A 26,484-nucleotide genomic window follows, 5' to 3' on the forward strand; every position below is an offset into this window, starting at 1 on the left:
GGAAAAATATGGGTATGCCATGGAAGGCCCATAACCGCTCACGCGGCTGCATTTTGGATGATTTGAAGTTTCTGAACACTCTTCAAAGGTAACCCCATGTAGAGACCATTGCAGTGATTGTGACTCCCTGTCCAAGTAGGGGCTCAACTGATGCACCAGGCAAACACCCCCCTCGCCACAGCTGAAAGATGGTGTTCTAAAGTCAGCTGTGGATCGAGGAGGACGCCCAAGTTGCGAACCCGCTCTGAGGGGGGCAATAGTTATGACAAAATCATAGCATATACAGAAAACTTTTAGTTTTGCCTTCCTAGTTGGAAAAAAAATGCAATAATCATGCCTCGCAGCAACAATTCCATATCCAAAAAAATATTCTATGAAATGTAGAAAATTGCGGGCCAAAGAAACAACCCAAACTGTGCTAACTTGACTGATTAAAAGATGATGCATGCTTTGTGAAGCTCAATTGAAGAGACGCTGCAGGCTGTGTGAAATGGCATGCAGACTGGAAACTAGCAGATGTGTAATCAAGTGGGACAAACCCTAAGAGGAAATAGAAGACAATGACAACTTTGTTTCAGTGATTATCACACTATGGAATTGATCATGAGAAGACTCTATGTATCTAATGCATGCTGTAGTATTGCTTCTGTTATACAGGTAAAATCACTGAAAGAAACTACCTTTTGTTCAAGGCATATGTCTGGTGAGCTGCTGTTCATATCTCAAGTAAAATAAAAGTATTGGTCTACTTGAGAATAGTAGGAAAAGGTATTTGAAACATACTATACCTATTAGATATTCATTCCAGTCTGTATCTGTTTAACAACATGTTTCTGAACAATCTGTCTTCTCTTAAAAAATGTAAATTAATTTAGAAAAAGCCTAGTGTTAACAAGACATCTGTGCTTCCATTATCAAATTATGAGTCCCTAAGATTTTCAGTTTTTAGGTTTTATCGTTCTCACTATAAAAATTTAGATTGGAAGAAGTAACGCCACAATATTATAGGGAGGAAATGGGGAATTTTTTTTATTAGAAATAGGGATTTCAAATAAATACTAAGTAGTAAACAGCTATAGTTTTCATGAAGAAAAGAAGGAAAATTGTTGTGCGAGAAACTGTAATACAGACATTGTAACTAAGTCTCCATGTAATTTGATAAGAATCCTTTCTGTAAAGAAACTGAAAATAATAAACAAAATCATATACTTACCGGCAGTAGCCAGTTTAGTCAAAGGTGGGTTCCTTCTGGTTCAGGCTGGTTCTATAGAATCATTAGTAACTTGGGGTTGTTAGAACCAGCAGCAACTAAGGCCTTTTACAACGTCAAGCCAGTTCTCTCAGTGGTGCCATGGGCACTGCTATTTTTTTTTTGCTTCTGTGCATGTGCAGAAGCTATTTTATAGTATTATACATGAGTGCACATAGCCGCACATTACCCACCCAGGTGGCAAGCAACATGCGCCCGCATGTACAGTGCATCCCTGAGTGAACAGGCAGTGGGAAAATCCAGAACCACATTAGACATGAAGCCATCTTGTGCCAGTCACTTTCTTTTAGCCCTAAGAAGCAGCAATGGCATACTACTTCCACAAGCCTTCAAAGCAAAGAAAACTTGAATGATTTGTCCAAGTAACAGGGGTCAAGTCTGACTTAAAGATACCAAAATCAAAAAAACAAAATGCATTATATGAGTTTCAAGTAGATATGAAACACATACACTGAACCCATTAGACGATCATAAAATAATACTTTGAGTAAGTGGAAATACATTATAAGGATCTTCCAGTAATTCTTTCTTTAAGAATCCTATGGTAGATCCCAAATGTGCAATCAAACAACGACACATTTCTGTGGCTGAGTCAAGATCACACATACTAATCACATTTAATGAAATGGTTCTAAGTAATTTTTTTTATACAAATATGTAAACCTTAAAAACCACATGTAAACAACTATGAAACAACAGCATAGATCTCTAAAACCCTTGAGTGAAAATAATAGAGTTTAGAGGAAAGGGCTTGCTTCAGTTCTGGCAATTGTTTGTTCAAAATGTAAATCCCTACAGTTTTCCATTTTTGAAAAAGCAGAATTGGCTGGCATTTTAAATATACATAACCTGAGACCTTTAAAAAGTACTCCACAGAATATCTGATAGATGCAGCGGGCTTTAGGAAAGAAGGTGGATCAACAGAAATCCTGCAACTAAGCCATGGAAGCCTTTGTATACCAGGACAAACTTCCTAATTGAGTTTGGAAAGCAAACAGTGACTAGTAGCTCTCTCCACTTAAGGATAATATGATACCTCTGAGAATCAGTTCTCATTTCCTATGCCTGCTGCCCAAATCATAAGGGACTTACGTGGAGCATGAATATGGGTTACAGATGTCACTTAAAAATCCACTTTTAGACATACAAGTTAGGAGACACAGTGGCTCCGTGGCTAAGATGCTGAGCTTGTTACATAGAAACATAGAAGTCTGACGGCAGAAAAAAACCTCATGGTCCATCTAGTCTGCCCTTATACTATTTTCTGTATTTTATCTTAGGATAGATATATGTTTATCCCAGGCATGTTTAAATTCAGTTACTGTGGATTTATCTACCACGTCTGTTGGAAGTTTGTTCCAAGGATCTACTACTCTTTCAGTAAAATAATATTTTCTCATGTTGCTTTTGATCTTTTCCCCAACTAACTTCAGATTGTGTCCCCTTGTTCTTGTGTTCACTTTCCTTTTAAAAACACTTCCCTCCTGAAACTTATTTAACCCTTTAACATATTTAAATGTTTTGATCATGTCCCCCCTTCTCCTTCTGTCCTCCAGACTATACAGATTGATTTCATTAAGTCTTTCCTGATATGTTCTATGCTTAAGACCTTCCACCATTCTTGTAGCCCGTCTTTGGACCCGTTCAATTTTGTCAATATCTTTTTGTAGATGAGGTCTCCAGAACTGAACAAAGTATTCCAAATGTGGTCTCAGCAGCATTCTATATAGCGGGATCACAATCTCCCTCTTCCTGCTTGTTTTACCTCTAGCTATGCAGCCAAGCATCCTACTTGCTTTCCCTACCACCTGACTGCACTGTTCACCCATTTTGAGACTGTCAGAAATCACTACCCCTAAATCCTTTTCTTCTGAAGTTTTTGCTAACACAGAACTGCAAATACAATACTCAGATTGAGGATTCCTTTTCCCCAAGTGCATTATTTTACATTTGGAAACATTAAACTGCATTTTCCTTTGCTTTGACCATTTATCTAGTAAAGCTAAATCATTTACCATATTACAGACGCCTCCAGGAATATCAACCCTATTGCACACTTGTTGATCAGAAAGGTTGGCAGTTCAGCAGTTTGAATCCCTGGTGCCACATAATAAAGTAAGCTCCTGTTATTTATCCCAACTTCTGACAATCTAGCAGTTTGAAAACATCTAGAAATGCACGTAGAAAAATAGGGACCACCTTGGTGGGAAGATAACAGCGCCTTCTGCATTTAGTCTTACCAGCCATATGACCACAGAATTGTCATGAGACAGCGCTGGCTCTTCGCCTTTGAAATGGAGATGAGCACCGCCCCCTAGAGTAGGGAATGACTAGCACATATGTGTGAAGGGAACTTTTACCTTTACCTTTTATCATATAAGAAAGTCAAAGTCCATAGCGTTGAGGCAATATTAATTTTAATACGAACCTTTTTTTTTGTAATGGCCAACAAATTGTGGAAACTGCGTGAGACAAATCTGTTTGATAAAACTCAAGAGGTTTGATAAATGTCACGATGAGAGTAAAATAGCCTCTCTATTCATTATGAAATTAGATGTCGGCCTGGCAATATTAACTGATGTACAGGCTCAACTCAGGATGTATATGGTGTAGGGAACGCGGTTATCTAGATTTCACCTTGAAGAAAATGTTGCCAAGTATTAATTGTAGAGTTAAGAATCTACATTTGTCCAGAAGCACACTTATTATTTTAGTTCAGCTGGATAATAACTCTCTGCTCCTGATTGGATTCCCTATAGTGCCCTGTATGGCAGAGATAACATTTTCAACTAACATAAATTTTGGAGAAATGCTGTAGTCGAAGAGAACAAAGGGAAAGTGAATGAGGCATATGATCCATTCCCAGTGAGGATGTATGGAATAAAGAGACCAGCCAATATAAACTTCTCTTTTTCCATCACAGAGACTTGGGGGTTTTTTCTCCCCAATAATGTTTACCTTTGCATTTGAAATGAAATGCAGCATTTGCATATAAAAGCCAGTGTGCTACATAAACTAAAATAGGTCTCTGCTCCTCTAGGATTTGTTACATGGCTAGAATACGGTTGAGAAAGTTCTGATATTTCTCTTTTCAAAACTTTTTTAAAGGCTTTTTCCTTTTTTTTAAAGCTCACTTTTGCAACCTGAATCAATACAAATGTGTCTTAAACCAAACAAAATGTGCTTTTGGGCTGGTTGCAAATATGAGAATTGGTTGATGCGCTGGTTGACTTCTATTGCAAAGGGGAAACTCAGGAAGTTTGTGTTGGATGTGTCAAGACATAGTATAGGCTACAGATAAAAGATACAATGGTGGATAGAATAAGATGACTGAATGAGTGGTAAAGAAGTTGTTAGAACCACTGCTATAAGAATAAACTCAAAATCAGTTAGAAAGTAATAAGGCTATAGGAAATAAGAAAAATATCAATTAAGAAAGAGTCTTGAACATTCCGTTTGAATGTAAGCATTTTTTTGAGGTTCATTTGATAAACGATCTTATTCATGGATGTGCAACAAAACTTGGACCAATTCCTTCTAACCCAGCACATCACCCCTAACTCGCACACACATGTAAGCCCTGCTGAGTTATTGATGGGAAGGAAGTTGAGGTCACCATTAGACAGGTTAAATCCAAGGTTCTGTGTCAATAATAACCAAATGTGTATGAAACCAGAAAGAGAAATGTATTTGGGACAAAATGTATATGTAAAATGTTTTGATGGAAATGTAAACTGGATGAAGGGAATTATTGTTAAGCAAAATGCACCCAAGACTTATGTTGTTAAACTAGAGGATGGTCGTTTGTGCCCACGGCGCTGGGAGACTCGGCGTTGATTTTGGCAATGATTTCTCGCCTTCCGTGCTCTTTTAATTCTCTTGCCGCTGCGTCGGCTGCTTCCGCGGTCTGTGCTAATTTAATTACGGTTTGTAGAGTCGGCTCTTCTTCGGTGAGGAGTTTAGGCAAGTCTACGGATCTCTGCGCCGCAGTAGTCAACTCCTGCCTGGGGTTGTCACAGTCCCCACTCTGAACATAAGTTAATTTCTTTTTCTGGATTCTGCATTCCATACACATTTTGGCTAATATATCTTGCTCCGAACAGATGATATATGAGTTCAGTGTAGACAATATCTTGGCTTCCCGTGTACAGTGCAAGCAAAGTAGAAAATTTATATTATCCCTTGTTTCACAAAAATATCCTAAAGCCACATTTTAGAGCTGTGATGGCAAACCTGTGGCACATATGCCACAGGTGGCCCAAAGAGCCATATCTTAGCCATCGCAAGGCATTGCCTTATGTCAGCTCCATCTGATTTTCATTTTCTGGAGGGTGTGGGGAGGCCATTTTCACACACACACCCCAGGCTTCAGGAAAGCCTCTGTAACCTATGGATGGTGAAAAACGGACCCAACGGGCCTACTGGAAGTTTGGAAACAAACTTCAGGTAGGCCGGTTGGGCCATTTTCACCCTCCCCAGGCTTCAGGAAAGACTCCTGAAGCCTGGGGAGAGCAAAAAAAAGGCCCAACGGGCCTACCAGAAATCCAGAAGCTTCAGTAAGGCCTGTGCACATGCATGGGGGAAAGGGACAGAGTGGGAGGTTATGCATTCATGTATGGGGGAGCATGTGCACACGTCCTTTTGGCACCCGAGGAAGAAAAAGGTTTGCCATCACTGGTTTAGAGGCATGCAGTGCTTCAAATTAGATTTTCAAAATGAATGCAGAGCTCAGAGAAAGTAAACAATAGCACTGCTAAGCAGCTCTTTAAAGCAGCTACATCCTTTTCTCAGATCATATGGCAGTTATGAAATTAAACTGCAGAGTACTGGGGAGTTGTACAGCTGCTTTTAAGAGTTGCAGACAGATACTATATTCTCAACTTTGCTCCTAAATACCTTTTGGGAAACAATATTGAAGCAGTGAATAGGCCAACACCATTTATTGGCCAAAAGAAAAAAATAAGTTTATTTATTTATTATATTTGTCAAACAAGTATAGAATTATAGTTTTTATTAACATAACAATGCATAAAGAAGTGATAAAAAGGATAATAGGACAGAAGGACAGGGACAGTAGGCACAATAGTGCGCTTAGGCATGCCCCTTAAGCAATTAAGCTAAGAAACTATGGTTCTTCAATTACAACATCATACATACATACATAAATACATTCATACATATATAACCTGTGTTTTTCTATAATAACGCTCTCTACATGGGGATATTTTTGAAAAGTGTTCAGAAACTTCAGATCGTGCAGAATGTGGCCGCGAGAGCCATCCTGGGGCTTCCTAGATTCGCCCACGTTTCTACAACACTCCGTGGCCTGCACTGGCTGCCGATCAGTTTCCGGTCACATTTCAAAGTGTTGGTTATGACCTTTAAAGCCCTACATGGCATTGGACCAGAGTATCTCTGGAACCACCTGCTACCGCACGAATCCCAGCGACCTATAAGGTCCCACAGAGTTGGCCTCCTCTGGGTCCCATCGACTAAACAATGTCGTTTGGCGGGCCCCAGGGGAAGAGCCTTCTCTGTGGTGGCCCTGGCCCTCTGGAATCAACTCCCCCCCCCGGAGATTAGAACTGCCCCCACCCTCCTTGTCTTTCGTAAATTACTCAAGACCCACCTATATCGCCAGGAATGGGGGAACTGAGACACCTTCCCCAGGCTTTTATATTTTATGTTTGGTATGTATGTGTTGTTTGGTTTTAAACGATGGGGTTTTATATGTTTTTCTTTTTTAATATTAGATTTGTTCCACTGTAACATTGTTTTTATTATTGTTGTGAGCTGCCCCGAGTCTTCGGAGAGGGGCGGCATACAAATCTAATAAATTATTATTATTATTATTATTATTATTATTATTAATAATAATAAGACATATCCTGGTATTATGCCCAACACTCCCCAACTACTTACGCATGTGCAACTCACTCCGCCCCATTCCCTGCCCCACCTGCCACTCCCAAATTGTGCCTGAACATCTTACTTGAATCTGGCAACTCCGCTGCTTCTCTCTCTCAGCCTGTTTGTGCAGGGAAAGACCTTGCAATGAAAAGAAAAACTTCTCACAAGTGCAAACAATTAACAACGTCTTGCACTCCCCAGAAGTTTTTCTTTGCACCTCTGCCATTAGGCAATGGTGGCTCCCCTGCTTTCCCACCGCCAATCCCCCCATCAGTGACTAAAGGGGTTCTTCTCTTCCCACCTTTCTTTAGCTGAAAGGAGGGTGGGACGAGGAAGAGATGACCCCCAGTTGTGCTTGCTCAGGTAGTGCTTCTTTCCATCATTTTTGTGATTTTCCCGGCAAAGACTGGCAGGGAGAGAGAGCCATGGCGGAGCATCCAGAGTCAAGTAAGATGCATGTCTCATAACCTGCCCTGCCCCATCCCCACCTGCCACCCCCAAATTGTGCCCGAACTCAAGTTGCTGCTGTCCTTGCTGCTATCACCTATGGAGACCCCAGCCAGCCACCTGAGGGTCAACTGACCATGCCCAGACTGGCCGAGGTGTGTCTGTTGGGGCTGCCCTCGGCATGGCTGCTTGGTGTCTCACTTCTGGCTCCTGGGAAGAGTAAGCAGGGCCTTTGGGATGAAGGGAATACAGGCAAGGATCCTACGAGGCTCCCCTCCTCAGGAAGAGTCCAGCTCAGTCGCCATCCCATCTGGTGATTCTTAAGGCAGAAGTGCTTCCCGGGCATGCTGGCGGGCGCTCCAGTCAGTCAGCGCTTAGGTGGAGGGACAGAGGGGAGATTAGAGTGGAGAGGAGCAGGGGATGCCTCCAATGACCGTCATCATAGAGTTGGAAGCACACTCACAGAGCAACCACTGGCTGGAAGAGAGCAGAATTTGGGGGGAGAGAAAGAAAGACTTCTCCTTTCATTGTGTGCAGCCAAAAGCAGAATATATAGCTGTAGCTTAAGACTGGGCTATGGAAACAAATTCTTAATATTGTCAGGCGCAAGAAACCAAGAGCAGAAAAGCACTGTGAATTTATTTCATTTCATAAAACCTATAAACAAGAATCTGTTCTACTACTACTGGTCAAGCAGATAAGACTTCAAGGGGACTCGACTTAAATCTCTGTTGGGGGCATTGGAACTCCAGACTCATGATGCATTTCCCCCCATTCTTGGGCTCAGGTAATCTCCTACAAATATGGCTTTTTATGAACTAACATTCATTGTATTAGATGAAATCAGAAACTTGATTACTACATAGTTCCTAGTTTAATCATAAGCCCAAATGAAAAAAAAATAGCAAGTAGGTCTCAGATACTGTCCAAAGCATGACCTATAAATGTACATGTGCAGGAGGATGGGGGTTACTTATGCATTCAAAAATACTGGTGGTCCTCATTTAATGACTATTTAAAAATACAATGGCAATGAATGAGTGGTAGTTGCTACTGGTTGTTGGAGTTCTGCCATTGCAATTACCCTCACAATTATGTGATTTCAATTTTTGGCACTCAGCATCCAGCTTACAATTATAACGTTACAGCAAATAGTTACATGATTATTATTTCTAACATTTCCTGTCAGTTTCCCACTGACAGTAAAGTCAAGTTGGAAATCACAAGAAAGTTAGAAGTCACAGACTCATGATGTCTCACTAAATGACCCCTGCATTTCCCCTCATTAATACCATTTTGGACCCTAAAAAAGCAGTTCAAGTAATGTGATGCTCCAGATGAGTCACAGGGTGGTCTAGTAGTGACTTGCCTCCCACTTGGAAGGTTGAGAGTTCAATTCTAGATAGCAACAGTTATTTCTCTCCTAGGGCGCAAAGAAAAAATAGCTGCTGTGAACTCTTTGGGTCATTAGGAAGGGCATCCAGCCACTAAACACTTAGCTCCATCCAATTGCCCTCACTCTACCCCAAATAATTAAGAGATTGCTGGATCATAAAAAGGGAGTTTAAATGTGATGGTCCAGGTGTTGTTGAGTTTTAACATCCATAACCTCAAACCAGCATGACCAGTGTAAGGGATGATAGGATTTCAGAACAATACTTAGAAACATAGAAACATAGAAGACTGACGGCAGAAAAAGACCTCATGGTCCATCTAGTCTGCCCTTATACTATTTCCTGTATTTTATCTTAGGATGGATATAGGTTTGTCCCAGGCATGTTTAAATTCAGTTACTGTGGATTTATCTACCACGTCTGCTGGAAGTTTGTTCCATGCATCTACTACTCTTTCAGTAAAATAATATTTTCTCATGTTGCTTTCGATCTTTCCCCCAACTAACTTCAGATTGTGTCCCCTTGTTCTTGTGTTCACTTTCCTATTAAAAACACTTCCCTCCTGAACCTTATTTAACCCTTTAACATATTTAAATGTTTCGATCATGTCTCCCCTTTTCCTTCTGTCCTCCAGACTATACGGATTGAGTTCATGAAGTCTTTCCTGATACGTTTTATGCTTAAGACCTTCCACCATTCTTGTAGCCCGTTTTTGGACCCGTTCAATTTTGTCAATATCTTTTTGTAGGTGAGGTCTCCATAACTGAACACAGTATTCCAAATGTGGTCTCACCAGCGCTCTATATAGCGGGATCACAATCTCCCTCTTCCTGCTTGTTATACCTCTAGCTATGCAGCCAAGCATCCTACTTGCTTTTCCTCTCGCCCAACCACACTGCTCACCCATTTTGAGACTGTCAGAAATCACTACCCTTAAATCCTTCTCTTCTGAATTTTTTGCTAACACAGAACTGCCAGTACAATACTTAGATTGAGGATTCCTCAATCTTCCACTTTTCGGTGGAAGACTAGGTCTCCACTGTTATTATAAAAGAATAAAGGTAATTTATATGCAATTTTTGCTTTGGCTTTCAATAAAGTACTGTATATTAACATTTAAATGACAAAGATAATGGTAAAGGCTAATGTTTTGTCTGAGAATAAAAGGAAAAAAGAAATCAGAAAGATTGTTAGCTCTATATTAGAAGATGCTCAAACAACAATGTGAAAGCATTATACCTGCATTATACCTTGACCTTTTGGAAATACTCTTAATATGCAATATTTTTTCTCGTTTTTAAAATCATACGGGTAATCTAAACCTTTATGCTTTTAAATGTTCTTTACTAATGCACTGATATTGACAAATGAAGGCATATTAAAAGTTGGTTTTTTACTTACTGAGCTGAACATATAGCAGTAGCCTGGTTAGCTTATTGATTCATTGAATAGTATTCACTAGCCTACAGATATTAAGCAAACTGATAATATAGTGGACATGCAGCATTAATTCTTTTTTTGCAGTATGTTAAACATTGGTAAAATATTACATTACAATATCTCATCCCTCGTGAGTTTTATTGAATAACCTTGGCTTCCTTGCAACATGTTAAATCTTAATAGAAGTTAGTTTTCAAATTGTTGTAATTTATCCTGAGGATTTTTTATTGTTTCTTCCAAGCACAGTTGAAAGAAAAAAGGAAGAGGTTATATGCAAAGTAAATGTAGAATGTATCCATGAGAGCCCATTTCTTTCTTCTGAAATGTTTCAGAGTTTCTTTATTGACTGTGTTCTCTGTCTGTTATATGGCCTAAAGCAGTGATGGTGAACCTTTTTTTCTTCGGGTGCTGAAAAAGCATGGGCGTCCTTAATTCAATGCCTTGGGAGGTGAAAACAGCTTCCCATATCCCCTGGAGACCCTCTGGAGGCTGGAAATGGCCTGTTTCCCAACTTCTGGTGAGCCCAGTAGGCTGTTTTTTTGCCCTACCCAGGCTTCAAAGGCTTCCCTGGAGCTGTAAAATGCTTTTCCCCATTTCCCCGGAGGCTCTCTGGAAGCCAAAAATGCCCTCCCAGAGCCTCTGCAAGCCAAAAATCTGCTGACCAGCACACACATGCACATTGGATCTGAGCTAGGGCAACGGCTCGCATGCCAGCAGATATGGCTCCATGTGCCACCTGTGGCACCCGTGCCATAGTTTCACCATCACTGGCCTACAGCTATATTCAATTGTTGAATTTTCTGCGGGCTGTTTTCTCTTCATAATGTTTTATGAAATGGTCCAAACAACCCACCTCTGGTTATAACATATGCCACCCTAACTCCAGTGACTCTGGGCAGCTCTTCTGGAGATTGGATTACTGCCCAGAGTCACTGGAGTTAGGGTGGCATATGTTATAACCAGAGGTGGGTTGTTTGGACCATTTCGTAAAACAAGTAGCAGGAATTCCTCCCCATTTGCCAAATGGGGAGTGGCGTGTGGCAGGCCAGGTATCCATAGGCATTGCTATCTTGTTTTTGGCTCCTGTGCATGCACATAAGCTGTTTGTTTATTTATTTATTTATTCATTCATTCATTCATTCATTCATTCCATTTTTATGCCGCCCTTCTCCTTAGACTCAGGGCGGCTTACAACATGTTAGCAATAGCACTTTTTAAACAGAGCTAGGCTATTGCCCCCACAATCCGGGTCCTCATTTTACCCACCTCGAAAGGATGGAAGGCGGAGTCAACCTTGAGCCGATGATGAGATTTGAACTGCTGACCTTCAGATCTACAAGTCAGCTTCAGTGGCCTGCAGTACAGCACTCTACCTGCTGCGCCACCCCGGCTTTTGCTTCTGTGTATGCGCAGAAGCTGGATTTTTGGCAGTGTATATGCGTATACCCATGCGGCATGGCCATGCGGTACGGGAGGAAGTAAAACGATGGTGAAATAAGTTAGAACCCACCCCTGGTTATACTGTAACTAGAGTCATACAGAATCTGTTCTCATCATACTACTATTTTCAGTTACACAAATTGGACCAACCTGTGGCATTAAAAGAGTTCCTGCTATCAGATAGGTCCAGATGTTCTGACCTAGGCTTCCTGATTAAGTAAGACAGAACAAACAGCATCTCACTAACCTCTTTTATTTGTAACTATTTTCATTATCAGCTGTAATAAGTCCAAACAAAGTCAAACAAGTCTAATTGAAGACTTTCAGGGAACTGGCAGATCACATACCTGAACCTTGCTCTTCTTTGGCAAACTGCCAAGGACCAATTTTCAGGAAAAATTTGGCAAGTTCAAACAGGAACAAAACTGAGTCTTGAGTTGCAATGATGAGATCTAGAGATGAACATAGTTGCTTCCTGCAATGAACCCTTTCATATTCTCCACTTATATAGCCTACGGGAGAGGCCAATTATCCCCAAGTCTTACTCCCGAGTAGTCCTTCTCCTCTGGAACTGTTCTTGCCTTCTGGCAGCTCTGTGCCAGAAGGCAAGAACAGGCATTGAGTACAGGCTCCTTCTGTTCTTCGTTCTTGCTCATGTCGTGCTCTGGAGATTCTGGAGGCAGGACAGACCTGTGTTCCTCCCCAGCCTCCTTCCTGTCTGACTCTGCTGGCAGTTGCACAGGTTGCTGTTGGACCACAACACCAGATGCTTTCCTGAAGACGATTGCTGGACCTATCATCTGGACCTATTCAACAACATGTTATTGGGTAGGAGCATGTAATATATGATCTCGGAGGATAAATCTCTTTCACAGAGAAGGAGCTACATGCTGAAAATTTACTGGGTCTTAGCCTTTTTCACCCAGAGCATCCTCTTCTATTTGCCCATATAATACAGGCAGAGTTACCTGAAGATGTTCCTAAAAGTAAGGCCCAAGCCATCCTTATGAGTGGGATGCTTAATTGATGGTGGCAGACATGCATCCCTCATTGTTACCATCAAACTTCATTACGCAGTGCTTTGTGTTTGTTCGTCATATTTTATCCAAGGGTTTTCTATTAAAAATAGTTAAAGTACAAGTGCACTAGAGTGCCTTCCGTCCCCTGTCCTATTGCTCTCCTATATCTCCTATACCTTTCTTCTATTGCTATATCTCTTCTTCTAGTCTTTCATTGATATGTTCTATTACTATACCTTCTTTTCTATTCTTTCTTAAATATATTTTACTATGAGTATCTCCTCTATAACCTTCATCATGTATTTTACTATGTGCATATAGATATATACCCACTAAAACCCTCATTATGTATTGGAATAAATGAATGAATGAATGAATGAATGAATGAATAAATAAATAAATAAATAAATAAATAAGCATTAATTGTTGTCTTTTTCTCTTTTTTCTGTAGCCCACTTCATATTCTTGTCGTATTCTTGTCGTCCACTTCCCAGTACTTGTTTGCATGATGGCTCTCATTCAGTGGTAGGTTGCTCCCAGTCTGGACTGTTCTTAGAACTGGTAGTGGGACTGGTGGGAGGCCCCGCCCAACTTCCCAGGACACTTCTGTGCATGCGCAGAAATGTCGTGCATGCAAGTGCTTGCGCAAACCAGTAGCAAAGTAATTCAGAACCCACTACTACTCTCGTTGCTAATTTGTGTTGTTGAGGTTATTGTTGTTTATTTTGTTCTTCTCTGCTTTATTCTCTTTCCACCATGAAATTATCCTGGCGTTTCCTGATATGTTCCTTTCCCCGACCAGTACCTCTTTGGATGTGTCTCATCCCAAAAATTGACTACGGATTAATTCTTTAATTTCTTCTCTAACTCTGATATTATTGAACAGTTTCAATTAGAACACAGAAGAACATTAAAAATAGTAAAGAACAAGTCAAACGCTGTGCATTAAAGCAACACATTAAAAATTAGACATAGTAAAACATATATATATACTATATATATACTCTGCTGCACGAATCCCAGCGACCAGTTAGGTCCCACAGAGTGGGCCTTCTCCAGGGCCTGTCAACTAAACAATGTTGTTTGGCGGGACCCAGGGGAAGAGCCTTCTCTGTGGCAGCCCCGGCCCTCTGGAACCAACTCCCCCCAGAGATTAGAATTGCCCCCACCCTCCTCGCCTTTCGTAAGCTTCTTAAAACCCACCTCTGCCTCAGGCATGGGGGAATTGAGATTTTTTCCCCCTTAGGCCTTTACAATTTATGCCTGGTATGTCTGTATGTATGTTTGGTTTTTATATTAATGGGTTTTTAATCGTTTTTATTATTGGATTATTATTGTACACTGTCTTATTATTGCTGTTAGCCGCCCCGAGTCTTCGGAGAGGGGGCGGCATATAAATCCAATAGATAGATAGATAGATAGATAGATAGATAGATAGATAGATAGATAGATAGATAGATAAATACTAGAATCGGAGCAATACAGAAAAGATGTACAGTGGTACCTCAAGATACAAACCCCTCGTCTTACGAACAACTCGAGATACGAACCTGGGGTTCAGAAAAAAATTGCCTCTTCTTACGAACTTTTTTCGAGTTACGAACGCCAAACCCAAACTACCGGGTTCGGCGTTCGGGAGGATGCTGGGAAGCCCCCCGGCTGTTTTAAAAGGTGACAGCCGGGCGGCGGGGCTTCCCAGCAGCCTCCGAACGCCGAACCCGGAAGTTCGGGTTTGGCGTTCGTAACTCGAAAAAAGTTCGTAAGAAGAGGCAAATTTTTTCTGAACCGTTCAGAGGCTGCTGGGAAGCCGCGCGGCTGTTTTAAAAGGTGACAGCCGGGCGGCAGGGCTTCCCAGCAGCCTCCGAACGCCGAACGCGGAAGTTCGGGTTTGGTGTTCGGCTTCGGGGGACGGCTGGGAAGCCGCCCGACTGTTTTAAAATGTCACAGCCGGGCTGGGGGGCTTCCCAGCAACCTCCCGAACCCCGAACTTTTGCCGAACTTCCGGGTTTGGGGTTCAGGAAGTTGCTGGGAAGCCCCGCCGCCCGGCTGTCACCTTTTAAAACAGCCTGGGGGCTTCTCGGCGGCCTCCCGAACACCGAACTCGGAAGTTCGGGTTTGGCGTTCAGCGTTCAGGAGGTCACTGAGAAGCCCCCAGGCTGTTTTAAAAGGTGACAGCCGGGCCGCAGCGTTTTTTTCCGGGGGGTTTTTTGGTTGCACGGATTAATTGACTTTACATTGTTTCCTATGGGAAATAATGTTTCGTCTTACGAACCTTTCGTCTTACGAACCTCTCCCTGGAACCAATTAGGTTCGTAAGACGAGGTATGACTGTATATGTGATCCTTCTCCCTATTATTGCCATTTAAAAGGTGTATTTATCTGAACGGAAAAGGTTTAGGATGCCAAATAGTTCTGCGGCATCTATAGTGTTTGAGAGCTTCTGTAGGAGAACTTTGCATTTTAATAGAAATAGAAAATGGAATTCAGTATTTTTGTGATGGAAATGCTTTTGACAACAGATTGCAAATGGTTAGCTTAATATGGAAGAATAATTTCTCATTATTCTAAGCGAACTATCTACATGCCACTTACTATGCTCCTTCCATTATGAGGAGCAACAGTAATACCATCCTGAACACATTTGATTTATATATGAATGCTAAATGAAACGACCTTCTGAGGACATTTCCCTTTGCTGCCAATTGTGTTTGAAAAAGAATATGAATGGTATCCTTTTGCATGCATTTTTTTCTGGCAACCATAACAACAGTTCATTTGAATTTGCACATTATTTTGTGAATCATCCCGTAGACACAACTGAAAGTTGTTAGGGGGGTTATAGATGTAGGAAGTACTCTTATTTTAATATAAGAAACCTTCACAAATATGGTAATGCCGAAAATATGTCTGTTAATCTCTGTTTGGAGATTTGCTCCAATGAGATGGCTTTGAGATTGTATGTTAACAAATACATTAATTGATGGCACGATGGAATAAGGTGAAAGGTTATATGCTGAGTAGAATCTGTGACGCAAATGTGAAAAATAAACTCCAGTCACTCTTTCAATAGTAACAAATGCAAAGTACTGTGCACTGTTTTATGTTTGTTTTATGTAACCATATTTACAAAATCAATAAAAATATATTTTAAAAAAACAAGTACTGTACATTAAAATCAACTGGCTTTAACAAGCCAAGCGCTTCCCAAAATTAGAGTCACGATTAAAATATGCAGCATTACATTCAGGTTAAATAACTTAATTTGGGTTAATAAGGATAAAAGTATGTATAAGAACCCATGGAATGATAATATCTAAGCTTTAACCTTGTTTTGAAATGCTGCCATTTGACAGTTTCAAGTTATGCATGACCAGCTGTTTTAAAGAACATTTTTCAGAATTTTGCTTTCAAGCTGTGGAGAATGGTGAGTTTCCAGAAAATCAACTTCTGTTTGGGGGCCAAAGATCTAGTTGCCTGTTTTGTAATCTGTTTGAAGTTGGATGACACTGGAGAAAAGTACTACTTCAGCTCAGAAATGACAATCTTCAGGGATCTAACAGTGAGATAGCTGAACGGATTGTCATACAATTGAAAGAACCTAAGTAAAATATGTACTGTATGTCTTTTCTAGCAGCTAGTCAGGAACCAATCAGGATTGAAATAATATTTCATGAGAGAAAAAAATTGGATGTTTGGGTGTATGTGGCATCTGAGAGATCCTTGTTCATCAACATATTTTTTCAAATTCTTAAACACTGTATATATACAGTAAAGAAACATATGCATAGCTTTGGGTGAGCCACTTACTCTGAGTATATTTATATTGTTGTTATGAGGTTTATTCAAATTAAGCTTGGAATAATAATAATAAAATAATAAAATAATAATGATAATAATAATAATAATTATTATTATTAATTTATTTATTTACTTATTTAGATTTGTATGCCGCCCCTCTCCGCAGACTCGGGGCGGCTCACAACAATAATGAACAATATATGACAAATCCAATAATTAAAAACTCTATCTAAAAACCCTCATTATTATATATTAGATTTGTATGCCGCCTCTCTCCGAAGACTCGGGGTGGCTCACAACAATAATGAACAATATATGACAAATCCAATAATTAAAAACTCTATCTAAAAATCCTCATCATGAAAAATAACCACACAACCCAATCATACCATACATAAATCTTATTAGCAAGGGAATACATCAGTTATACAAAGTGTTGGTTATGACCTATAAAGCCCTACATGACATAGGACCAGATTATCTCCAAGACTGCCTTCTGCCGCACAATTCCCAGTGACCAGCGAGGTCCCACAGAGTTGGCCTTTTTAGGGTCCCGTCGACCAAACAATGTCAGCTGGCAGGACCTGGGGGAAGAGCCTTCTCTGTGGGAGCCCCGACCCTCTGGAATCAGCTCCCCCCAGAGAATCGGACTGCCCCCACCCTCCTTAACCTCCGAAAGAGCTTAAAAACTCATCTTTGCCACCAGGCTTGGGACTTTTAGATCTTCCCCCTGACCAATGAATGTTTTAAGTATGATAGTTGAATGATTGGTTGATAGGTTTTTCTTTTTGATTGAATTTACATGATTGTTTTAAATGTAGCATTAATATGATTTATATTATTGTTCTGTTTTTTATATATGCTGTGAGCCACCCCGAGTCCATGGAGAGGGGTGGCATACAAATCCAATTAAATAAATAAAAATAAATAAATAAGTTACCCCATGCCTGGCGACATAGGCGGGTTTTCAGAGAGTTACGAAAGGCAAGGAGGGTGGGGGCAGTTTTAATCTCTGGGGGGAGTTGACTCCAGAGGACAGGGGCCACCACAGAGAAGGCTCTTCCCCTGGGTCCCACCAGGCCAACTCTGTGGGACCTGATTGGCCGCTAGGATTCGTGCGGCAGAAGACGGTCCCGAAGAATGGAATGGAATGGAATGGAATGGAATAGAATAGAATAGCATAGAATAGCATAGAATAGCATAGAATAGCATAGAATAGCATAGAATAGCATAGCATAGAATAGAATTTTTTATTGGCCAAGTGTGATTGGACAAACAAGGAATTTGTCTTGGTGCATATGCTCTCAGTGTACATATAAGAAAAGATATCTTTGTCAAGAGTCATGAGGTACAACACTTAATGATTATAGAGGACAAATAAGCAATGAGGAAACAATCAATATTAATAAAAATCTTAGGGGTAGAAGCAACAAGTTACAGTCATACAATCATTAGTGGGAGGAAATGGGTGATAGGAATGATGAGAAAAAACTAGCAGTAATAATAGTGCAGACTTAGTAAATAGTTTAACAGTGTTGAGGGAATTATTTGTTTAGCAGAGTGATGGCATTTGGGGAAAAACTATTCTTGTGTCTCGTTGTCTTGATGTGCAGTGCTCTGTAGCAACATTTTGAGGGTAGGAGTTGAAACAGTTTATGTCCAGGATGCAGGGGGTCAGTAAATATTTTCTTTTTGACTCGGGCAGTATACAGGTCCTCAATGGAAGGCAGGTTGGCAGCAATTATTTTTTTCTACAGTTCTTCCAGAATCACCAGAAATTTCTCAAGTATCGGTTCAAATTTGCAATGTTGCAATACTATTTCAATCAAAAATATAGACTAAAACCATCTTTTCCCCTCCCAAAGGTGCAAGAACCTCACCTTTCCAGAGAGTCTTCCTGAGGTCAGCATTGTTTTCATATTTGTGAATGAAGCCCTTTCAGTGATTCTACGGTCCATTCACTCTGCCATCGACAGGACACCTGCTCATTTGTTGAAAGAGATTATTTTAGTGGATGACAATAGTAACAATGGTGAGTAAGCAGCATGTACCAAAGAGATGCCATGTTTTTGTGAGTGTTCTGATGCATTCTTAATGAAATCAGTCTGTGTTCAGGACAACTTTGATGCTGTAACTGACACGATGCTGTGAAGAACAAAGTTTGTTTATTTATTTATTTATTTTATTTATTGGATCTGTATGCTGTCCCTCTCCGTGGACTCGGGGCGGCTAACAACAGTGATAAAAACAGCATGTAACAATCCAATACTAAAACAACTAAAAAACCCTTATTTATAAAACCAAACATACATACAAACATACCATGCATAAATTGTAGAGGCCTAGGGGGGAAGAATATCTCAGTTCCCCCATGCTTGACGGCAGAGGTAGGTTTTAAGGAGCTTACAAAAGGCGAGGAGGGTGGGGACAATTCTAATCTCTGGGGAGAGTTGGTTCCAGAGGGCCGGGGCCGCCACAGAGAAGGCTCTTCCCCTGGGTCCCGCCAAATGACATTGTTTAGTTGACGGGACTCGGAGAAGGTCAAGATCTTTTATTCGTCAGCATTTCCCCCCCCCCTTTTATATCTTCACTAAATGCATCATTTCATAAAAAGAGTTCTTTTTCAGGCTATTAGGCCCATCTGGTCCACATTCAATCTCACAGTGGCCAACTGGATGCCTTTGGAAAGCTCATAAGACTGAGCAGCAGATTGTTGATAGCTTCCTTCCATTTCTCAGCAACCAGTATTTAAGTCATACTGCCTATGATTGAGGAAGTAATGAACAACTACCGATATTAACAACTGATAGTCTGATACTCCATGAACCGTTCCAGTCCCTTTTAAAAACCATCCCAGTTGCTTGTCCTTTCTATAACTTTTACCACAGTTTAATTACATGGCATGTCATAAATGTATTTTCATTTTACTTTTTATCATGCTCAGTTCCAGAACTTACATGACAGTAGTCAGAGCCTAAGCTTAAATTCAGAAATTTTATAGACACAGCTCAGATATTGGGGGGGGGGGGGGGGGGGGGGGTATTGCTTAATTAAAACAAAACAAAACAAATAAAAAGGTGCAATCAAATTGCAAGGTCTTTGAGCTCCAGTTTAGGTAAGACTTCAAAAATTAGGGGAAAGGAGTAGTAGTGGGTTCTTATAATCTTTACTACTGGTTCATGCACATGCTCATGTGCAGAAGCTTCTATGCATGCACAGAAGCATCCTGGGTAGGTAGATGGAGCCTCTTGCTGCTACGCTACCATTTCTTAGAGCCGGGCCGAACTGGAAGCAACCCACTGCTGGAAAGGCGTAGGAAGACTATTGGAAAAAGGACTTAGGGAAACAAAATCGGAGGAATATTTGGTGAGTTTTTGAGGTTCCAGCCATTCTGTATTGGGTCCTGAGAAACCACACCCACAATCATTAATAGTTTCAACCCTGGACAAGCCATCAGGGAAGATTATAAGCTGCCACCTGCTGAAGGATTTTATTTTATTTTATTTTATTATTTTATTTTATTTTATTTTATTTTATTTATTTATTAGATTTGTATGCTGCCCCTCTCCGTAGACTCGGGGCGGCTAACAACAATAATAAGACAATATAAACATATCAAATATTTAAGTTTAAGTTAAATTAAAAAACCCTAATTTAAGAAACCAATCATACATACAGACATACCAAGCATAAATTTTATAAGCCATGGGGAAAGGGAATATCTCAATTCCCCCATGCCTGATGACAGAGGTGGGTTTTAAGGAGCTTACGAAAGGCAAGGAGGGTGGGGGCAACTCTGATCTCTGGGGGGAGTTGGTTCCAGAGGGTCGGGGCTACCACAGAGAAGGCTCTTCGCCTGGGACCCGCCAGACGGCATTGTTTAGTCGACAGGACCCGGAGAAGGCCAAATCTGTGGGACCTAACCAGTTGCTGGGATTCGTGCGGCAGAAGGCGGTCCCGGAGATATTCTGGTCCGATGCATGAAGGGCTTTGTAGGTCATAACCAACACTTTGAATTGTGACCGGAAACCGATCGGCAACCAATGCAGACTGTGAAGTGTTGGTGTGACATGGGCATATTTAGGAAAGCCCATGATAGCTCTCGCAGCTGCATTCTGCACAATCTGAAGTTTCCGAACACTTTTCAGGTAGCCCCATGTAGAGAGCATTACAGTAGTCGAGCCTCGAGATGATGAAGGCATGAGTGACTGTGAGCAGTGACATCCGGTCCAAATAGGGCCACAACTGGTGCACCAGGCAAACCTGGGCAAACGCCCCCCTCGCCACAGCTGAAAGATGTTTCTCTAATGTGAGCTGTGGATTGAGGAGGACACCCAAGTTGCGGACCCTCTCTGAGGGGGTTAGTGATTCCCCCCCCCCCAGGGTAATGGAAGGACAGATGGGGTTGTCCTTGGGAGGCAAAACCCACAGCCACTCCGTCTTTCCCCTCCCTCTGTTATGGAGGTAAAGGGTGACTCTTATAGTGGGCTGGAAAAAAGGAAGTTCAAATCATGAAGATCCAAGCTTATTTTCTCCAGTGAAGCACTGGATTTCTCTTCTATGCACAGTGGGGGAAGGCAACTCCTTCAGGAGGCTTGAAAAAAAGGTCTTAAAGTTCCCTTGTGCACATAGAAAGGAGGTGCCTGCCCTCTTTTGGCAGGCAACTCTTTCACCCTATTCACTTAATAACTACTGTAGTCACGTAATGACTGCAACTGGGAGAAGCATTTGGATTAAAGTCCTGGAGTAAAGTGCTCCTCTCATTTAATGATTATTTTGTTCAATGACTGAAATTCTGTTTCCAAATTAGTTGTTAAACTGAGTGGTATCTTCCATTCATGTCTCAGCTCTCTAGAGTGTCCATGACTTTTTGATCTAATCATGATGTCTGAATAACTTCATAAATGCACTTCTTGTATACTTTACCTGATATCCCATCTTTGAACTGGTTGATTAAAACCTTTTTTGTTTTAACTGGATACACTGTGTTGGCTGTTGAGTTGAGTTGAAACTCAACTACATAATTGCGTACTGACCACAAATTATATTCTTACAGGCTAATTATAAATTAAATGAGGTTCACATAGGGAATCAATTAAGCCCAGACTTATAGTAGATGCCGAGCAACAATGAAATTAAATTTATTTGGATTCCGTCATATTTTTCTAACTGCAAAGTCTTAGGGTCAGTTTGGGTCCTAATTGTGATAATTAGTTCTCTTCTATCTGTTAGGCAAGTGATCCCATATATTAGTAAGCTTATTCATTATATAGCTACCATAAGTAATGCATCAGGGTAGCAATTTGGTTCCATTACTGAAGCAAGCTTTGGCTAGATCAAAAGTCAACAGTAACCATCATGTCAATTCTTGATTTTTCTACAATACCTTTCTTCTCAAATAGTGGTCATATAGTCATATAGTAATCAATTTGGGCATTGAGATAGTTGGACCAAGTGACCAAAACTGAGCAGTAAATTGGAAATCTCCAGACTTTACATGGCAAAATCCAGATCCTAGAAATCAGGAGATGACTCAAAGACAGTTCTAGATTTTTTAAAAAAATTATTGTCATCCAGAAGGAAGCTAAATGAGCAGCTGTTTGTCCACTGCTATGCGAATATGTCTTGTCTCTCTGATTCTCATGGTGATTCAAACTCTTAACTTTCTACTTACCATCTGTCCCATTCATTTCTTAATGGTGCTTGGTTATTCTGAAGCTGAGTAGTTGTTAAGGGTTTACATAATTTATAATTCTAGCCTAAAAACTGCTGACTTTTGCCTTACTCATTCTGTTTTGAATCTCTTTCCACGAGACTAAATTTGTATTTTCTCTACTGTTATTAGTGTGATAGAAAAACGTCTGTTTATCCAAGTTATCTATGCCTTGCAAAATATCTATCCCCCACTCATCTCTTTCCTATCTCTCCTAGCTCTATCATGCATCCCAGTCTAAGGATCCTTCATTGCTATACCCAATCTTATAATGGAAGTCCTGTAAGCAATGCTAGTCCCCAATCATCTTGATTGCTTTTTTTTTTGCTTTTTTTTCTATGCTGTATGTACAGTGGTAATACAGTGACAAAAAAACGTCATATTTCAAGAGTGGTTTTGCCATATATATTTATAAGGACATCATTATATCAGCGGCCCTATTCTCATTTCATTTCCTAATAATTTCAATCAGGGAACTTGCCTTGTTTTAGAGCAGCTACATTTGAGTTGACATTTTCATTGAGCTCTCTACCATGACTCCGGAACTCCCTCTGACACTTTAGATCATATTCATATACAGATAAACTTTCAATTATCTATACCAACATGCATCATTTCACATTGTTTACACTGAGCTACATTTGCCATTTAGAAATCCATTTTTACGGACTGGGCAGATTGTTTTTGAACACCTCACAATCTCTTTTTTTTATTTTACCATACTGAACAGTTTGGTATTATCAGAAAACATAACCACTTCAGTAATTCCTGATAACTTATTTATATAAAAATTGGAAAGCATTGGTTCCAGCACAAACCATACTTCATACTTCTCAACAGTGTCAGAACTGGCCACTTACTGTATTTTTTGGGCTGTAAGATGCACCAAAATTTCAAAGACGTAAATAAGTAATGGGGGTGTTTTTGCCTTCCCTCACCCCCAAGAGCACTCTGCTACCTTCCCAAACCTTCTGTGCACTCCATTTGTGGCAAAATGTACCCATTTTAAAGCCATTTTTTGTCTCCCTAAGCCCTGCCCCACACCCATTTCTGCCTGTTTTTCACCCTTTTTTGTAAAATGGGGTGGGCAGAGGGTTTGAGAGGCCTGCAGAGAGCTCCTGGGGGCTGAGGGGAGGGAAAATGCCCCCATTTTTGCCTTCCCCCAGTGTTTTTCCTCATTTCTTTTGCAAAAATTGAGGTGTTTTTGCCTTTCCCCCAGCCCCCAAGAGCACACAGCAGGCCTCCCAAACCCGCTGCCCTCCCCATTTTATAAAAAAGGGTAAAAAACAGGCCAATTTTTGCAAAAAAATGGGATGCGGGTGAGGCTTCAGGAGGCCAAAAATGGCTGTATTTGTGTTAGCATATGGCATAGGAAAAGGGAGAGGGAATGTTGAGAGAGAGCTAATTTGCATATTGGTATGTAAATCAGTTTTGGGCAGTTGGAAGATAGAATTCTGGGGATTCTTATGCTGACTGTTGGTGAATCTGCATCATAGAGAGCATGTGTATAGAGAAATATAGTTATACTGTCAAGTTGTTTATTTGTGTAAATATGAAACCAGTTCAATGAGAAAATAAGAAATAAGAGCATAAGATTTATAATGGAGTCATTGTATCTGTACCCCAACATACATAGTATCACGGTTCTGCTATGAAGAGACTCTGCCTTATGAAGTGAAGAACATCACTTATAACCATAAATAACACAGAAATCCACACATTTCCACCATCTTTTAGGGGGAGAAAGGTGCGTCTTATAATATGAAAAAGTCACTTAAGCCAGAATTTGCCTATCACTTCAGCAAAAAGCTGCCTAACATTTAAATATGCCTGAAAATATTATGCTTCCTAGGAGGAAAATCTCTACAGGGGAAGCTATAAATGGAATAACAACAACCCCCCCCCCCCCAAACATTGTTATATAAAATTCCTCAAACAATAAGATCATTTTCAGATGCTTTCATAAGAAAAAAAGAATAGTGGCCACATCTAGATTGTCCAGTTGCAAAATTCCTGTTCTCAGTTTACAGAAAGGTATTGAAGCAAAAGTCTTTTCATTTCCAATTATTAGACCTTTTTATGATGGATTGTCTGCCATTGTAATTTATTGTTTATAATTTGTTTTTATATTTTCTTTTTTTCCCTTTTAAAATAGTCTTTATTATGTTTTCCTTAAAAAAGTATATGTACAGAAAACAAACAAACAAAAACAAAAAACTTACAATAACATACATCTAAGTCAAAAACAACAATTGAAACATGTTCAATTTTCTTTAACAGCTTATCAATATAGTCTTCATGTATAATTTGAGTCCCTTGGAGAAGGGCGGCCTAGAAATTTGATAGATAGACATAGATAGATAGATAGATAGATAGATAGATAGATAGATAGATAGATAGATAGATAGATAGATAGATAGATAGATAGATAGATAGATAGATGGAATAGAGAGATATTTGATTGTTTAGACCAGTAGTGGGTTCTATTGATTCGCGCTCACATGACACTTCTGTGCATGCGCAGAATCGTTCCGAGCGGGTGGGCAGAGCCTCCCGCTACCACTATCGGTTCGCCTAACCGGGCCAAACCGGGTGCAACCCGCCACTGGTTTAAACATATTTCAAAGTTGATTCGAGATTCCTGTGGATTAAAGAAGTGGTATATAAACCTCTGTATAAATGTTAAATAGGCTATGCTAATTCTAAAGTAAGACTGATATTGTTTAAAATATGATGACATCTTGTTTAAATGTGTACCTTAAGTATTCTGTAATATGTTCTGGATGAAAAAAGATGTCATACTTAAAGCATACACGATACAGTGGAACCCCGACATAAGAGCTGCTCTACTTAAGAGCAACTCGAGATAAGAGCTGGGAGGGGAGAGATATTTTTGTTCTACTTACAAGCCCAAATTCGAGATACAAGCGCCAAGGAGCTGTCTCCTGAAGCCAAACGCTAACTTCCGCGTTCGGCTTCAGGAGACAGCTGCGAAGCGGCGCGCGTGTTTTAAAAGGTTGCAGCCGGCCTGGGGGGCTCGGGGGGGTGCTTGCAGCTTTCTTTCTTGCTCTTTTTCTTTCTCTCTTTTACCTTCCCTTCTATTTCTTCTTTTCTTTCTCCTTCCCACCTTCTTCCCTCCCTCCCTCCCTTCACTCATACCTCTCTTACTCTCCCCTTTCATAAGTTTCCTTGCTTCCTTCCTCTGTTCCTGTCCCTTCCCCCTTTCTTTCTTTCTTTCTTTCTTTCTTTCTTGCTCTTTTTCTTTCTCTCTTTTACCTTCCCTTCCTCTATTTCTTCTTTTCTTTCTCCTTCCCACCTTCTTCCCTCCCTCCCTTCACTCATTCCTCTCTTACTCTCCCCTTTCATAAGTTTCCTTGCTTCCTTCCTCTGTTCCTGTCTCTTCCCCCTTTCTTTCTTTCTTTCTTTCTTTCTTTCTCTTTTTCTTTCTCTCTTTTACCTTCCATTCCTCGTCTTCTTTTCTTTCTCCTTCCCACCTTCTTCCCTCCCTCCCTCCCTTCACTCATTCCTCTCTTACTCTCCCCTTTCATAAGTTTCCTTGCTTCCTTCCTCTGTTCCTGTCCCTTCCCCCTTTCTTTCTTTCTTTCTTTCTTTCTTTCTTTCTTTCTTGCTTGCTTGCTTGCTTGCTTGCTCTTTTTCTTTCTCTCTTTTACCTTCCCTTCCTCTATTTCTTCTTTTCATCCTCCTTCCCACCTTCTTCCCTCCCTCCCTCCCTTCACTCATTCCTCTCTTACTCTCCCCTTTCATAAGTTTCCTTGCTTCCTTCCTCTGTTCCTGTCCCTTCCCTCTTTCCTTCCTTCCTTCCCACCCTCCGTCCATTCATTCACCCATTCCTCTCTTGATCGCTTAAAGCCGGTCCCTGGTGCAAAAAGGGTTGGGGACCTCTGTCCTACAGGATTGGGTGGCAGAGAAGTTGAACATATGTAAATTTAAAAGTTTAAGAAAGTTTACAAGTTAAGTGAAAGAAACTTCATTATTCATTTATATGTACATGTACATTTCTTCATTAAAAACATGTCTTTATGCATAATTTAG

At 40.5% G+C, this 26,484-nt stretch overlaps 1 protein-coding gene across 2 annotated transcripts in view; it reads left to right on the forward strand.

The window, feature by feature from the left end:
• The window catches only part of GALNT18 (polypeptide N-acetylgalactosaminyltransferase 18), a 424,313-nt gene that overhangs the window by 250,414 nt on the left and 147,415 nt on the right, over positions 1–26,484 (forward strand). For both annotated transcript variants that reach the window (XM_070735536.1, XM_070735544.1), the window contains exon 3: positions 18,584–18,750. In XM_070735536.1, the coding sequence (XP_070591637.1) occupies positions 18,584–18,750 (167 nt within the window). The remainder of the gene's footprint in view (positions 1–18,583; positions 18,751–26,484) is intronic.

The sequence above is a fragment of the Erythrolamprus reginae genome, chromosome 1 (genome assembly GCF_031021105.1).
Source record: "Erythrolamprus reginae isolate rEryReg1 chromosome 1, rEryReg1.hap1, whole genome shotgun sequence".
NCBI classification, from domain to species: domain Eukaryota; kingdom Metazoa; phylum Chordata; class Lepidosauria; order Squamata; family Dipsadidae; genus Erythrolamprus; species Erythrolamprus reginae.